At 46.3% G+C, this 18149-nt stretch overlaps 1 protein-coding gene across 1 annotated transcript in view; it reads left to right on the top strand.

The window, feature by feature from the left end:
- The window catches only part of LOC106751111 (hemicentin-2), a 427635-nt gene that overhangs the window by 278318 nt on the left and 131168 nt on the right, over positions 1 to 18149 (top strand). The window contains exon 6 of the mRNA XM_014631902.1: positions 4157 to 4498. Within this exon, the coding sequence (XP_014487388.1) occupies positions 4157 to 4498 (342 nt within the window). The remainder of the gene's footprint in view (positions 1 to 4156; positions 4499 to 18149) is intronic.

Genomic DNA, 18149 nt, shown 5'->3' on the forward strand with positions numbered 1-18149 from the left:
ACACGGTTCTGGAATCTTTCCAAGGAGCCGGGCTTCGTGATTTTTAGAGCGAGATTGAGGCGAAAAGTGTATGCAAAGTACCGCCGGATTTTCCGAGATTCTCGCTGCGTTTTCGGGCTTCGTGTTATCATCTAGGTAATATCGACTTGACACAGTCACTCGCTATTGTCACGTCGTGAATTTCTTCGTGAGGGTTGTACGATATTCGAAAGGTACGAGGACTTTGAAGCGTCGCGTCTGCATGGCGTTGGTGAAAGTGAAAAGGAAGGAAATAGGAAAGGTTTTCGATAACGCCGGTCAACAAATTTTGCGTTGTAATTTTCATTTCTCTTGAACTTTGATATTTGTGTTCGTGTGTATTGAAACAGAAAATGACAATAAAAGAAATGATTTATCTCTGGTTCAATAAATATAGGTTATACTTTAATTTTTTTGTAAATTAATGATGTGAGAGAGATGCGAAAATAAAACAGTAGAGCATATTTTTAATATATTTTTTTATATTTTCATATTGTCAGAAAAACTAAACATTTTTTTATAAAGTACATCATTAAAGATAATTCGAGGTTTCTATTTTTCAGGAAATTAAAACGCATGTCTCGTTCACAAATTTTTGTAGGACTGTCGTATACACCGATTCGAAGTAGAAAAATAGCTTATAAAAAAATGATTTTGAAAAAATTTCTCTCCATTGTTCTTCATTATATTATGAAAATGAGAGTTAAGCTTTGAATTTAATCGCTTTGATTTGTGACCAGCAGCATAAAACTAAAATAGACGGTTTAGATCAAAGATATTCTGTGTTAGCCAGTTAATTTGCGCTAGTGACGTGTAGAGACGACGTACCGGCAGAAAATATTAAAATATGAAGTAACCTGCGACGGAAAGCGGATTTCGCAACGACAATAGCCGATGTAATCCACGACGAAAATACATTCAAAGAATTCGTCGCTTTCCAGTTTGCATATTTTTTTCAAAATCGGTATTAATGCACTCGGAGGAAAGTGCGTTGAGTCCCGCGATTATCTCGAAATAAAAAGTCAAGCATTTTGTATTCAACGAGCTAATACGAAACGGAACACAGTTTCAGTAATTTTTATTGGTTCGCGGATTTGTGTCAACGGGAGGCTCGCGCTGCTAAACTCCCTGTAATATTGTAGTAGGATTAACGTGTATCGAATGAATTCAGTTTTCATCGCTGCCCCTCCAGTCTTCTCGATTCATTGTCGAGAGATCGTCTCGGCGAGCCTGTACGGAGAAATCGCCTGTGTATACTTCGATGTAAAAATGTCAGGAAAATAAAGTAACGCGAGGCGGATAAATAAGGTACACGAGGAGATGCACCTTGGCGCTGGTATCTAATTTTATATATTTAGTTAACAAACTGGAAAAGAACGCAGCTTCGGCTGCTATTATTAAATCTTATGGTATTATTAAATTTTCCGTCATGCCTGCGTCGTTTTACCCGGTGCTGCCAGGTGCCGCCCGCGCGCTATATTTTATTACATTAAATCATACCGGAGATACAATTACAATTTCTGTCTTTAGAAGGCTTTGCACGTTTCCTCTTATTCTGCGACCTATTTCGAGAACGTCCCTACCATCCGTCTTGGCAAGGCCGACAGTACGAGAAAATTTAATGAACGTGACTAGATCTTATCGAAGCACACGGCGAGAGTATGGCGGAGAAGTCAACCCGGGGAGAGAGAGAGAGAGATTGGCACCGCGTCGGTTTATACAAGGCGGACTTTGCGAGAGTGACTTTTACGAATTTTCTCGACGTTCGCGCGCCGAAAAGTAATCGGATGTAGTCCACCTTATTATTTTATCTCTCTCTCTCTCTCTCGACGCGAGCGAGCGAAAATTACCTCACCTCAAGGATTCCAAAATTATTATCGCCGCTATTTACGCGGCGAATTCTCTTCGAGGCGTTCTTCTTCCCCTTGTTCTTTCTCAAGCGGCACTTTTTCATCGCAACTTTACGCCCAACTTTAGAACTCTTTCCCCGCACGGCCCACGATTTACCGCCGATATCTTAATGAATGGTAAACCGGCGGATCTCTCGCGGCTTTCCAGCACGCGAAAAAGGGGAAAATAAAATGGGAGGAGGAGAAGAAAAAAAAAACGGGATGCAACGAGTCCCGGATGAATCGAGAAGCGTGGACGGGAGAACGTTGGGTTAGGTTATAATCGAATTGCGGACGTCTACTTTCGCGTTTACGCCTCTCACGAGAATACCTCGGATACCGGGCGATTTGCATCGTTAGATTTTAATTACGCATAAGTTCCGGAGGCATTAAGAGCCGGGCCAACGGCGAAAGAGGGCGAGAGAGAAAGATAGAGGGGGAAAGAGAGAGAGAGAGAGAGAGATAAAAAGCCGGGTTTCAAGTACATTAAAGCATCTCGCGGGTTTCCTAGGAGATTCGACGTAGACAAACGGTCGGATTACTTCTCTCGCGAAGCGAGAAGCGCAGCCGTGTAGAACGGCCAACTACCTACCTACCTACTTACCTACCTACCTACCTTTTTCGTTTGCAAAGGCAAGCCCGGCCGAGGGACCTGGAGCTTAATCAGTTGTTAGCCCAGCCCGGGCAATTGAAAAGTTGGCGAAAATTAAAGCGAGCTTCGAGAGGCGACCCGGCGGTCTCCGGAGGCGGCTCGCGGATTCGCACGAGCGGTTAAACCGCGCGCGCGCGCGAGACGAGAGAAAAGGCGGAGAGAAGAAGGTAGCTCTGCAGCCGCGGGAAGTTACGTTCGCGGCCGGTCGTAAAACCGGCCAGTTCGCGATGTCCCGCGCTCTCGCTGTAAATTGCGGCCCTCATATGTCGCGCTTCCTCCCCGCTGTGTCGCGCGTAAAAAGTCCGCCGCAAGGACGACTTTAATTTACGTCCGCCGGCGGCGTGATAGCACGTCTGAGACTAAAAACTATTTCGCGTGCGCGGGAGCGAGCGGCCGGGCGCATTTGGTAAATCTGATTAAATGCGACGTTGCACCCGCCACTAAATTGCTCGCCCGAGACATTAACGCTGGATTCGCGATACCGTATTGCTCGCTGCTATTTATCGTTGCGCTTTGCAACTGTTATGTCCGGGGGGGGGGGGTTGAAAGTGGGGTTAGTTAACGCGTTCAATGCCGCGACCGGCATCGCCGCGTCTCATTAACCTCTTCGGGAATACTGACACGCGTGTGTATGTGTGTGTGTGTGTACGTTTCTCTAATTTAATAGTACCGTACCTGTGCAGGTGACCTCTCTCATATGCCTATGGTGCGTACGTTGTTTGTACACAGGCATGTGGGGCCTACGTTTAACGCCGGTTCCGAACGGCATATTATTTAGAGAGGTGTTCTTGGCAAAGATACTCTCTTCGATGGTTTGACATTGCCTTCCGAGAGGTGACACGAGCGTAAATATTTTTGCTTTCTACCGGGATCGAACCTGGGAACGCTAGTTATGGTAGACCAGTACGCTGTCTGCCACGCTCGCGCTCTGTACACGTTTAGGTACGTTTTCCTTTCTTAATGCCTCTAAATTTAATTGATATGGTATAGATGTGTTCTTTGACATTTTCCTGACTGGAGGCCCACTCGGGCTATAAAAACTGCGGGATTTCTGCATCAGGTAAATATTGACGCTGACAGGTGGAATATCAATTTGGAAATGTTTTTATCCTTTTCGTCACGTATCGAGCGATACTCCGATTCATTTTCGCGCGTACTTCCGTATTGTAAAGGCGTTTATAATTCTATGCGATCAATACGGCCTATAATTTGCGGAAAGATTTCGGTATCCTACCGATTAAGTTGAGTATATTAATACGGTTAAAATTGATACGAGTAAAAAGTTGATTTATAGAACCGATCGAAGAATGGAACGCGACGTCGAGGTAGACTCGATCGTGAAGGGTTAATACCGCAATTACCGCTGGGGATGTTGATCATAATGGCACGTCGTTATGGTCGCACTTTAAACGCGCAGGTGTCTTTTCTTCCGACGGCCGATGTTTTTCTCTCCGGCACTCTCCGTCGTAGAAATGGACGAACACCGTCGAACCACCTTCTTTCTCGCGCCCCGCAATAATCGCCCGCGTCCGACGCGAATTTTTCAATGTTACGAGGTCACTAATTGAAGCGGTTACCGGATGGTTCCTTGTTACAGAGGCACCTCGTGGGACGTACTTGCTGATAGATGGCCGCCGGCTGGATCCCGGGAACCAGTTCGTGCCGGTGAAGGAGGGCTCGGAGCTTATTCTGGAGTGCGCGGCCGAGGGTGGCAACCCGCCGCCCGTTTTGGCGTGGGGCATGACCTTGTCTCAAGCCACTTTGGACGGGCCGGAACAACCGCCGGACAACCTTACCGTGTCGCCCTCGACATCCGGAGGCTCCAGTAGAGCTCATCTTAAGGTCTTACGAGGACATCACAATGCCACCATAGCCTGCGTCGCGCGTCACATCACGCTCACGGTGCCGATGAATGCCAGCATCCTGCTCGACGTTCAATGTGAGTACCAGTGGAAATTACAAAGTCGCGTCGGCTCATTTCGATGGCGTGTTTACGCTCGGATAATATCGCTCTTTAATCGCGAATCCTAACGATCGTCGGATTTTTAACATACTTCGAGCTTAATATTCCGATCCAGCTTAATGCACCTTCCGAATCGCTTCTTTTTTCTTTTATAAACTCCGCGTTTGGAATATCCCTGTAATTAGATTCTCCACGAAACTCGCGGACGAATCGGCATTGCTCGGCACGTCGGTCGGCGTAAAGACAGGTACGCTCCGCGTGCAAAAATAAAAAAAAAGAGATAACAAACGTTCGTCATGCATATGCATGAACTTAAATTGCTTTTTGAGAGAGACCGAGCGCGAAATAATTCCGCGCGCCGGCGCTTTTACTTAGAAGCCCCGGAGAGGAGGGTCGCGATTCCCGCGATATTAGACCTAGTTGCGCCAGCGTCCCGGAAGCGAGTAACACGTGTGTCGGCGCTGGGAGGACGGGCAGACAGTCTTTCCCCCGCGTCCATCGAAACTGAAATATAAACTTAATTAAGTCTGAATCTGGCGGCGCGCGCCTCGCGAGCCCGCTTAAGCGAGCTCGCCATCCGAGAAGGAGAGCGGGGCTTCGCGTTGCATTTGAGGCGCGACGACCGTGTTACAAGAGCTTTCTCGGCAGTGGGATAAGGAAGGGCAGACGGAGGAGGGGGAGTGGCTCGAGGTAACGCCGTGTATTATGCGACGTGGAGGTAGTTTATTTTGCGCCGTTGCGCCTCTTTCGCCACTCTCGCATCCAGCGGCCGCGGTTAGTCGGCAAGTCTCATCCCCGACTCACCCCCGCGCTGTCGGAGGGGGCCCCGAGAGTTGCCGAAGGAGCTCCTCTTCAGCCGGTTTCGAGGCAAACTCCGAGGGATTAACTACGCCGCGCGGACAAAAACCGGCGAAAGCGTGCCGAGGGCTCTCTCTTTCCCCCTCGCTCCCTACGCCGCGCCTGGGCCCTTTTTACTCCGCCTCGTCTCTCTTCGGGTGTTTAGGGGAGGCTCGTCGAGGCGAGACCGCGAAGATATATCACCCGAAACTGGCTCCTTCCCGCTCTTCTTCCGGCGACGAACTTCCCGGTTGTTCCTTCTCGCCAGCCGGCACTCCGCTTACCTGGAACGCGCCCGTCCGAGGCTCTCGCGCTCGCGATCGGAATCTCCCTAATTAAAAATGGCTGATACACGCTTCTCGTACAGGCCGCATCGACTGAAGCTCAGCTTAAAAACGCGCGTCATAAGTAACTCGAAAATGTTTTCTTCGTCTATGTGTTTTCTCGATAATTAAATAACGATTGAATTTTTAATACATGAATAATAATTTAATTATTAAATAATACTGTATAATTTAGTAATTAAATTGAATTATTGAATAAATAATAATTTAACTTTTCATTCTCATTGCACACTGTGTGCAATAATATTCGGGTACTGTTGACTTTTTTGATATGTTTATATTAATCTGCTCGGGACTGCTGTAATAAAATGCCTGTGTTAACGCATTGCCAACTGCGCGAGACAGAATTTTGCAAATCATACATTTCGCAAACAATGCGCAGTAACACATCTTAATTTGAATTTTTACAATTTTTCGTGACATAAAAATGAATATAATAAAATCCAAAAGTAAATATAATAATTCTTCTCCACGAATTTTTCATCAAAATTTTTCAGCAAAATTTTTCAGCAAAAGTTCAGGTTAATCGATCAACAACTACCGAAAATAAAGTAGATCTACCCGATGTTGGCGATGTGTTAATATTTTGCTACTACTGTTACTATTTTTTTATTTCTTTTCAGTCATATGTTCTCTATTGTAGTTTTTTTTTTTTTAGTATCAAAAAGTATTTTATTCTCCCGTTATTGAAATAGAATTTTAACATTCATGGCTCACACCGGTTTTCACGATCCTTTTTTCACGACCGTTTTTCTTCTTTCAGTTAACTTCGACTCGACATCGGACGGAATGTCTTAGATTATTTTTTTTTTTTTAATAACGATTTATCATGACTTTTGTATCTTTATTATTATTATATATTATAACGATTGAAAACGCAACGCGCTATTTTGTTTAAATTATTCTCTTGCGAGGAGAAAACATTATTTCCGATTTTAACGAAACCGTGCGAACGCCTGTATTATTCTCCGAGGAGCGATGTCGCGCCGCAGTTAGCCATAGTTTGGCAAACCCTGCTCTAGATTATACGCTTAACCGGGGCTGCCTCGAGCCTCGTCGTCGTGGACAGTTCTTCTTCGCGGTGAGTGCAAGGGGAACCCATTGTGCGCCGACATTATTTCGCTCCTTTAATCCCTTCACGCCTGTCCGAGCGCCGCACCGTCCGGTGCGCCCCGAGGCTAAACGAGCTCCTCGAGAACTTACTCCACAAAGGGGAAAGTTCGGTGCGAATCGTTTAGCTACCGAGGAAAAAAAAAAGACGAGAAAGCTTGGGACACGTGAATCTTCGGGACGGGATTTTCAAGGTCGCCGTTGTTCGATCGCCCGAATAATATCGCTCTTTAATCGTGAATTTTCACGAATCCCATGAGATTTTTAACACTTTGAACTTAAGTCTTATTCGATCATAAGTCTTAAGTCATATTTGAACGACAAGCGGCCGTTCTTTTTAACTGAACTATTACTATTATTACATACACATTTTGCCTTTCGAGTAAAACAAGTAAAGGAAAGGCCGAGACTCATGCAACATTTTGTTTTTAGATTCTGAAACCCCGTCGAAGTTGTAAAATTAAAATTTACGCACACCGGTGCAAATCAGCAACGTTTCTTTAAAAAAATATATGATAGTCTCACGAAACTGGTTACATACGTCCTTGCAAACAACTATTTTCTAAGACGTTTGAGGAATATAATCTTAGTAGGATTTCTCTCAGTGCGTGCCACTGAATTTTTGTTCCTTTGGTCGACGTCAAATGTAACAAAGCAGACCGAAAACACGCGAGTTTAGTGATTCCACCCATCTTCGGTAAAAGATAAAAGACCCGCTATTATCCGCTTCCGTGATAATGGTCGGGCGAAATGAACGGATATATCCGCTTCGGATGCAAATGGCCTAAGTAATCCGACTCTGTGTACGACCGTGCGTGGTAGCCAGAAAATTCGGGTCTGCCGAGGTTCACGCTCGAATTCAACCGTGGCGTTCCACGTGTGATGTGAGAAAAATAAACGCGAACGAAGCTCGTTTCGCATCACAAGGTATCGGGGAACTTCATGACTTCTTTCTCTCCTTTTTTTTTTGGCCGACGACATATTTCCGATTTATTTAACATTCATCGCGATTCACTCTCTTATTTTTCCCGGTTTCGGGGAACCTGTCGCGTTCCTCATCGAATCTGCGCCTGGAAGGGTACCTAATTCCAAAGGCGATACGGGCGCGAGCAACCAGGCTGAACGTCTCGGGGATGTAAATTTTCTAGACGAACACAGCTTGCACGCTCGTCGTCTTAGTAGGGAAAGGATGCGGGCGTCTTACGGGCGATAGTGACACTGTACGGGTACGTCCCCCTACCCCCCCCCCCTCTCTTCTCTCCCTCTTCCCTTATTTTTGTCGCGAATTTATTCCAATCGTACTTATGTCCCGGCTGTCGCGCGGACAGGACAGAGGAGGTACATTTGTCGGCACCTGAGCGAGCAAATTTTCCGGTAGGGCGAACGCCAAAGGCTTCCGGGCGATGTCCTGGACGCCTTTATGACGTCGGGGGCGGCAGAGAGAGGAGTGAAGGGCAGGGGGGAAGAGAGAAGGGTGCCGAGAGTAGTGACCCACTTTCCATATCGCGCCGGCGCATCGCCGTTTGTCATTACGCGTAATGCAGGCTATTACCGGTTGTCATCGTCGGGCTCCATATCGAATAAATGATTTTACTTTTAAATCGGCCCGCCGCGCGCGACGCGATTAATCATCGCGGCGCGCTCGCCGCCGCAGCCGCCGCCGCCGCTCGCGGCCGCTATTTTGCATAAGTTCGCCGTGCCGCTCGGAGTTTTCGATTTGTACTTCGCCGGCGGCGAACATCGGCCGGAAAACGCGATCGGATTCGGCATAAATCACGATGATTTTTGGCGACAGTCGTTATTTGCAGCTGACCCGAATATGCGCCGGGGCAGCCCGCGGAACGATTCTCCTGGTCGGCCGCGCTATGAATATGTAGTGCGCGCGTAGCCGTAAAATTCTAACCGCGCGCGCGGATACGAGCGGATACGAGCGGACGGGCTTCGTCTCGAGCTCTAATCGATCTACGCGGCGCGCCCTCGCTTCGTTAACCCGACTGTTCGCACTGTGAATTATGAAGACCAGGCGGGAAAGAAGATTGCGCGCTGATCATCGAGATATCTCGTCTTGCGACGTCTTTATCGTCGGCCGCGACAAGGACGCTCGGAGCGCCGAGGTGTTGCGATAAATTCGCTCTCGGCACGCTCCCGAACACTCGTCCTCTCGTTTTCGCAGACAAATCGTTCCGGACATTTATTACGCGCGTACCATCGTCCGTTATGATGTATTTATGACTTCACACCGGGAGAATTGATGCTGGAAATTGCCGCGAAATTTTGCGACCGGGGAACGTATCGACATTCGGCCCGAATTCACACCACGTCCGTATCATGTGTACTATTTGTAGCGTATGCTGTTAAAGAATTTACCTCATGTGATTTCAGCGAGATAAATTTTACTCACAATCTATTCTTGTTTTACTATGCCGAGAGAAATTGTAATTATTTTCCATTAATTATTTATATCATTGGCATTACAGTAACATTTAGTAGAAAAGTAGTCTTCCTGGCTATAATTGTTTCACTCGAATGTAGCACACTAAAAGAAGAAGGTGCTACATATTCAACTAACATTTACTTTATCCGAGTAAAATAATTACTCCAATGTTCTTTAGCAAATATTTACTTGAATGTAAGACTTTCTTTCTTTCAGCGTGTATAGTTGCGAATGAAAATCTGAAAATGGTCCGAAACGGGACGTACGATTAATTGTTATTTAATTTATTGACATATTCAAATACTATTATTGTAAATTGTCAAAACAACCGTTTATGTCAATGTAGTCATACGTCGACATCAAATTGTTACTTGGCTTGTTGCTGGCCTTTGTATATTGATTATAGTTCCAAATACCTGATATTTTTCTTTCAATGTCGTAAACTAAAGATTGAAAAGAGCTGGAATGAGAAGAAAACTGGATAATATTTTCTCCTTGCACAATTATAACGAGCAAACGAGGTTTCACTTTAACCTCTCGCACTCCGCCGGCGCCGATATGGCGACATTTATTATGAATAACATCGTTAATAGAGTGGGTTAATACCGTAAGTCGAATGAGAAGGTAATTTTTCATGCGACTGAGATCGTTAGAATAATCCAAACGGATATATGTGGAATTAAAGGGGTGAAATAAATGAAGGAACGGAGTAAAGTAAAGGGGCGAAACAAATGATCGTTGTTCTAACTTCGCAACATTCGACGAAATAGATTTTCCACGGTGAGAGCAATATTCTCGCAGGGAGAGGGGGAGTCCCGCGGAGTCGTCAGTTACGATAACAAATAATAGTACTTGTACATATTTGCACTTGAAATCTTAAAGTACCAATTGGCACTTCAGAGATCTCCAGATCGTTCCGCTCTTGTCGCACGGAAGCGCCGCCAAGTTGTCCTTGTTAGTTACGATGGGTATTTAATCGCTTTGAAAGAGCGCACGAGTGCGATACTATTGTTACCTAACTTACTGCGACAGAGCGCCGTTCGTGCAGTCGCTACCCCGTGATGCGATTCCCAGCACCGAAGAAATCATTTCCGCGGTCTCGTCGGAGTCAATATGTCAAACAATTTGGCGTTACAGAGAGGGGGGATGGGCACGACGGGAGTAATAAAACGTTTTCCACGCGCCCGTCGCATTTCGTGGGGAGGGCAGCGGGCGAGCGGGACGGCTGTCGATCGCAGACCATCGCGCGATTTCTCCCCCCGGCCGTTTCTTGTGTGTCGCGCCCTGAAAAATATGCAAATAATACGATCATCGTGCTTACCGCGCGCTAGTTCCGAAACTTTTTTGATCACTCCTCGACGCGCCTTACGCTCAAAGAAGGCCGGACTGACATTCGTTCGAGTTTGCGCGGAACTTGGCGATATTGGCATGGTACTTCGGTTAATAAGATGCAAAACACTTTGAAACTAGCCGTCGAAGAGGAAGTAGAAGAAGAAGAGGCGGAAGAAGAAGGGACAGGCATGCGAAGATCAATATGCGTTCCAGTCGTGAAACGCGGCCTCGTAAAACGAGCCGCTTCTCGAAACGACGTATTCACGTCGCGAGAAAGTCGCGGTCGTAACAGTTTCAAAATGTGCGCGTAAAGCGCGCTAATTTGAATAATACTTTGATAATCATTGTCACGTAAAACTATTTTACCGACTGGCTGTTATCGTCTTATAAAGAAAAATTTGTCGATAATAACGGTCTGTACTTGTAATATTCGGGAGGATATGTGCGTATATAAATGTAGATTTATGAATTTATAAACACGGAGAAAATATTATAGCTATTTTTCATATAAATTCTTTTCGATTTCGCTGTGTTTTCTAGCAGCACAGAAATAGACTACCAATACATTGAGAGAAAAAAATAACTGAAAAAATAAAAAAAATATTTATTCGGTGTATGCATGCATGTGGGTACATTTTTATTTACATTACTATGCATATTTTTACACCGAGAACATTTTTTTTTCAAGTGGAGAAATACACATTTTCTTAAAATCCTAAGATATCATGAAAAAGATTGTTTATCCCGTTCAAATGAGAGAATTTAGAGTAAATCAAGTAAACATGTTATTAGTATCTACCGAATAAATATTTCTTATTTTTTAAATATACGTACGTGTTTCCCCTCAGAATTTATTCCGCTGAGGAATGTAATCAATTATTTAATATTTAATATAATTATTTAATAGTGGACTTCAGCTTCTAAAATATAAATAGCACGTACAAAACGGAAAGATAAAACAATTGAAACAAAAGATCAACGTGTTCTTCGGTTCTTTCTACAATTCTATAGCAATCTTGAGATCTGCCAGCGGAAGATAAGAATATTTTCCTGTAATAAGCGCGGTAGTTGAGATGTTAATTTTTTATCGAAAAAGTAACTTAAACTTAAAAATCTCACGTGGCCTCCTGTTTGATCTCATCGACGATAAAACGCGCGCACTGCTTAACATGTGACGAATACGTGTGACGAAATTTTCAAATCGTAATTTATCCAAATTGCCCGACGTTTTGCATAAACTTGCAATTTCACACTCAGCAGTGCATGTTTGATTAAAAACAGCCTTTTCAATATCGTCAAATGAGATGTGCTCGCGCGATTGAAGTGAGTTAATAAGTGAGTTAATGAGTGAATTAATTAGTACAAGTTAAAAGTCGGCCCCTCGTAATATATTTGACTGGCGTATATGGGCAGAATTCGCCGACGCAGCGTTTCGTATTACAACAAATTTCCTCGCTGTCCAGTTAAATTAATCCGCGACATGTCAAATTCGCTTTCTTTCTGTAAGCTCCATTTAATTGAAAACCGTACTTTCTCTCTCTCTCTCTCTCTCTCTCTCGCGCATTACAAAACGGTGTGGATAAATAAATCCCGACATTAAATAATGGAAACTACAATATTTTGCAGTGCCCAACGATTGTTTTATCGCGTCCGTCGACGGTATTAACTAACAACGAGTGGCGAGCAAATGTTTTACTTGCGACTCTGATCCTCGTCAATTTTCAGTTTTTGTGTTCCTCTTTTTTCAATAATTCGTCACGTATGTGTGTGTATCGCGGTCGGTATTCGCCGCTGTGAAATTCACCGGCGCTCGCAGTTATCGGTTTTGGCAGGGAAGATTTGTTTCGTTGCGCGCCGCGCGCGATGTATCCGCCGATCGCTGATTCGGACTACGGCCGGCGTCGGAATAATTTGATGAAAAAATAATGCGATGTAGCCGGCGACTCGTGCGCCGTCGCTTCTTAAATACGCCAAATATCAACAGGTTGTTGATTTCGCGAGCCGTGTTTCCCGGTTATTTAGTTCGGACAGGTAGCTTGGTGTGGACGCGACTGCAGGTACTCGAATACACGAATACGCACCTGTTCGTGGGTGCGCGCGTGTGCGGCACGCGTATTTCATTACACGCGAGTAACAGTCGCGTTCGCGGCCGCTCGTGCGTTTTTAATTATTCCTTGCTACGTTGGCGCGCGACCAGACGGGATCGTTTTACAGCTCGCGACGCATGTTTCACCGCTGTTATCGGCCAGTCAGCCTTGCGAGCGATCAATTATATATTCCGAAGCTATGGACTGTCGCGCGACCGCAAAACTCGCGCACACTCGGCCGGAGCGCGCGCGATACGATCTGCGTAATGATTAGCGTTTGCGTAACGCGATTTACGAGGTAAAATACAATCCCATCGCGTATGCTTAAACGCGTATTAGTCCGGGCTATGAACCGATTTGATTACGGACGGTTAAGGGTCATCAATATTTTATGTGACATTTAGCCCGCTGATATCATTTGCAATTTGCGCGGGCACGAATGCCGCTCCATTGATTTGACAGGTTGTTACGAATTATTATTACTGCATGTTTTGCCGGCGATGTCGCGATCTCTGCCGGGGCTGACTAATTTATTTCGGGTAATTCGCCGCGTAGATGAAATTGCGCGGATATCCAGACGCGATGGTAGGAATATCGTGGCCAATTATCCGCGGGGTACCGCCGATTCCGTACGAAATCACCGGTAGGATACTGAGACCGTCACTCCCTGGGTAAATTTCCGTGAGCTGGAAAGGGCCTGGCGGGACCCGGGGAAGTGTGTTGTAATTGTCAATCATCTCGATGTAAGTTACATCAATTTCACGTCTCGCGGTTCAAGTCGACGCGCAGTCTTCGACATTAACATGGACGGATGTAACGTTTTTACCGCGCAGCTGTTGCAACTTAACAGCCCTCGGATGCTTCCCCCGTCCTTCTTTCTTCGTCGGCGACGAGCACTTTTTGTGCGATGGTGTTTCGCACAGCGCGTCGTAAAAATTCAATTCCGCGATGCGTTTTGTTGCGCTGTCGTGCCGAATTTTACTCGCGCGATATTGCTTTTCAAGAGTGTACAAGTTAGCTCGTCGTCAACAATGCGCGATTCGACGGTGGATGTTTTGCATTTCGATGAAAAAAAAGAAAAAAATAATAAAAGACAAAACGCGGGAAAAAGAGGGGGGGGGAAAAAAAACGGCAATGAAAACGGGCACGAACGAGCGCAACATGCTAAATAATTTCCCCGTCCGGCTGTTTCGTGTAGAACCATTACACTCGTCATCGAGTGTGACGTAATTCGCATTTGTCGCAGTGCATTACCATTAGAAGAAGTAACATTCACCGCAATCGCCGGCACCGGCGCTGCGGAATCCGTGTTACAGGACAGCAGTTTCGCGTCAGGAATACCGTATTAAATTTGCGACTACACGATTCGGTTATTAAAACGTTATCCGGCGCACGTTGCGCAACTATCCACGCTGCGAATCCAAGTGTGTAGTAAATACAGACTCGTGTGTGTGTGAAGATACATATTTACGCGTATGATTTGATTTTCCATGCAAAAATTACACGCTTTATTTATCGCGTGAAAAATAAATTTATACATTTGAACGTGTAATTTGACACATTTCACCGTGAGAATACGATACAGAACAAAAATGTATAAAAAATTAAGGAATATATACTTCCAGGCGATATAAATAGTAAATATGTAAACAGCGCACGCGCTTAAAACAACTTTACACACTTGAGTCCCCTTATATAAATTGCACATTCTTATTATGTAATTCACTATGTAAGTGCGTGAAATGTACGCGTATTTGTCCGCGTAAAACTGCGTGAAAAGTCCGCTGCACGATTTTATATACGTAGGTGTGCGAACGTTACCCACTTGGATTCGCGGTGTATCCACACTGCGACGCAATCCTTCGCGAAACAAATTATCCTCCCGATCCGACCGTCATTTACCAAGCGCGCGCCGATATCGTGTCGGCACTTTTCGCAACCTGTTGGCAAAATTGCGAACGTCCCTTCGCGTCGATCCTCGACGATCGACCTCCCTTCCGGGCTGCGATCGCTCATTGCGATCACGTGGGCCGACGATTTCGTTACAGGGGGTCTTTTCGGCGGAATCCCCGGCCGTATTCGTCGGTTCGCCGGCAAACTGGTGAGCGAAAAATTCGATTGCGGTCACGGTCGGCGAATCTTATTAACAAACGAGCCCCGGGCGAATCTTCGGCGCCGTCGTTTCCGTGGGATGATACGTGGCCCGTGAAAATGACGCGCGATTGGATCGCGGCCGGGGACACGTGTTTAATAAAACTCGTCGTGCGCGAGATCGAAAGAGTCGCCCCCGGCTAGGATCGAAGTCGTGCAGGGATCAGCAGGGATTCGGATTAGTTGGATTCGTCCGTCCTTCCGTCCGTAGGACGAACGCATGAAAGGGACACCTATAATTACGTTCCCCTTACGGCGACAGGGCGCGAAAAAGCCTTGGCGTGAATGATGCCGGTATCTCTTTTTCAAAAGGGTCGAAATTGGGGAGCGAGCACGTGCGCGATCTCTTTTTCAGCGTCGTTTGCTCGTATATGAGATGTGTGTGTTGGATGTGACGGGGGAGTCTCGCAATTCGCGCTTTTCATTAACGCGCCACAGTGATAAACTGTACGAGTAGATAAAAAAATATGTCCGGCGGGTTTAACAGCTTCTCATTCGAGACTAATTACAGAGCGAGCGTTTTCCTCCGTCGATTTTAGATTCGGGATGTATGGGGAACTTTCTTGCTTAGAACGGCCTCTAGAAGTTCATTATAGAAGTTCATCGGTTCCTTCGTCGAACACCCTGTATATTGCGGATCGCTTTCAGGGGCTGACGATATCGCTCGTTTTCTGAATTCCGACCCGAAAGAGCTCGGATGCGTCGATGGCGAGCGATCGAGAAAGCACGCGACATCCGTCCCTGCGCTAATTGCGATCTATGCGCCTCCGCAACGTAAATGTGCGCCTAATCGACTCATTTTGAATAATTCGTTCCATTCAGAAGCGGTCCGCTCTCATTTCCCGAGCTTAATTCCCCCGAGTTATTTATGTTGCGTTGAAAAGCACCGCGGTTGGTCGGTGAAAAATATCGAAGCATTACGGGAGATCGCGCAACGGTTACGTACGCTCGGATACGTGGGCACATGCACACACAGATCCAGCCGCGCACACAAACCGAGTTATAATGGATTCGGACGCGTAGAAAAAGGCGGGAAGATAGTCGTGCTTTTTCAGCGGCTGAATCTGGCGAAGGGAAGGAAACTTTCCACGGTCCATCCCTTACGCGTCGATCGCCGTAATGTTGCACCGAGCGGTAAACGGAGGGCGGAAGGGTGCCGGCGGTGCTGAGACGAGGAGGAAGGAACGGGAGTGCGGCAAATTAGAGAATTTTTTCCCCCTTCGCGCGCTACTCTTTGCCGTGATGCGGAAAACGCGCGGCCGAGGCGCGCACCGGTTTTCACGAGCTCTCTCCTCTTTGCCGCGCGCGCGCGGCAATTTAGTTTCGAAGGCGGAACTTTACGGGGGATCGTTTTCCCTTGTAACATCGCCAAGTATGCGGGTAACGAAGGAGTTACTTTTCTCCGTGCTCTACGGACCTCTAATAAACTCGGGCGGCTCTTTGGCGTCGCCTCCGCGCGAATTTTGCACCTAACGTTCCCTCGCTCTCGCGTTCCCACCGCCGTTCGCGCTCCGTCGCGACACCCCATTTTACTGATTGCGATTCGTCGTGTGTGAACGAAATTCCGCTCTCTTTTTCACGAAAATTTCTCATTTCCTATACACGAGGGTCATTCGTTTTTGTTTGTTAGACTAAACCAAAACTTCTCTACTATTTAGATCTTATCATTCGTATCTTATTTTACTAGACGTACAAACAGCTTCCACTTCAGCTTCGAGTGTCGTATCGTTCTAATGCTTAATTAATTAATACACCAATTTACGTAATAACATTAATTAATATTGCATATCACTGTTCAATATATGGAGCGTCCCACCTCGTGACTCGACATTCTTTCAGCGATTTAGGGTTGATTTTCTCTCAGCGGAACGGTCGATAATTTCCGAGATACAAGTGACCGAAGAAGCGGGGCTTTTTCTCAATATTATTGAATACGCTTCTAAACGTGTACGATTAACACGTGCAGCGATAATACATTCAGACGCGGAGTGGGCACGATTGTCTATCGATAATTTATGATCGCGGTCGATAACGGTTCCGCCGACCGGAAGGGGAATCCACGATGACAATTGCGCGGCGCTCGCGTATTCATCGGCGGATCTACCGCCCTCCTCCTCCCGCCTAGTCGGGAGCATCAGTGTCACGCTCGATCTTCTTAAGTCTCCCCCTTTTTTCTGCCGTTTCTCCCCTTAGCTGTCGTCAGCTGCTTATCCGAAGCAACGTTTCCTCCACCTTCGACTCGCACCATCGCGCTCTCTCGTGGATGCTCTCGATCAATCATATCTGGATCCGGCGGTCTGCGTCGCGCGATTCATTTATATGAACCCGCTCGGGGAACATCCACGCGTTCCCGCGTAAAAGTGCTCGCGGATCACGCACGTGTGTGTGTGCGTGAGTCTCGTTCGCTGGCGATCGACGCGCAATCCGCGTCCGTTTCCGCATTTTCCTCCGCGGAGGCATCGCGATGAAATAATACGTACACTCGTCGCGATGCTCGCCCCCTTTTATTCGAAGTCATTCGATATCAGTTGTTCGCATGAGAGAACACATCGCGGAGAGGCGGCGACGTGTGCACGATTTACTGTAAAATTGCTCGCCGCGATTTCGTCGTGATATCTCACAGTGATTTTCTTATTCAAGCTTGAGAAAGGAATTCATTAATTTTGCCGTAAAGATCACGCGTAGATTTTCGCTTTCCCGATAGACGACGAGGAAATATTTCCCTCCGGAGAAGCGATCCAATTTAGTTACAGTTGTTACGTTACCGACTGGTGGCGACGTTAGATATCAATTTACTACCTCGTGGTTGGAGGTTCGACTTCTACCAGGGGTAGTTTTAGTCAAGATTGTATCAACGAATCTGCCTGCAACGTCATACTTATAATCATGTACTGCGATATCATGTTTTACTGAGCGCAATCACTAATCTTAACTCTGAGATTTAGTTATTGCAGCAGGAAATTACTGCTAATCGGACATTGTTTATAACTGAGATTCTCGAGTGTTACTGACGTCACTTCGCTGAATCCGAGAGTGGGAACCGGCCTCACCGTCTCCGATTAACTTCGATCAATCGACCGATTAAGCGTCAGCCGTGATTGCTTGATCCCGGTCAATTCCGCCGAACGACCGATGCGATTGATCAATTCCAATGAAATAATCGGCCGATTAACTTAATCGGAGATGACCCGGGCCCTAAGTGGTGGAGGCGAGCTACTAAATACGTCAATGTCGCTGACGCAAGAACGAAGCGGTGAAATAATCGTCGGTTGATGCGTCGGTTTGATCTCCACCGCGTCCATCTACGGGTTAAATGAAAGCGCGCCGCGAAT

This window comes from Dinoponera quadriceps, unplaced genomic scaffold, assembly GCF_001313825.1.
Source record: "Dinoponera quadriceps isolate SergipeBrazil2010 unplaced genomic scaffold, ASM131382v1 scaffold7286, whole genome shotgun sequence".
NCBI classification, from domain to species: Eukaryota; Metazoa; Arthropoda; class Insecta; order Hymenoptera; family Formicidae; genus Dinoponera; species Dinoponera quadriceps.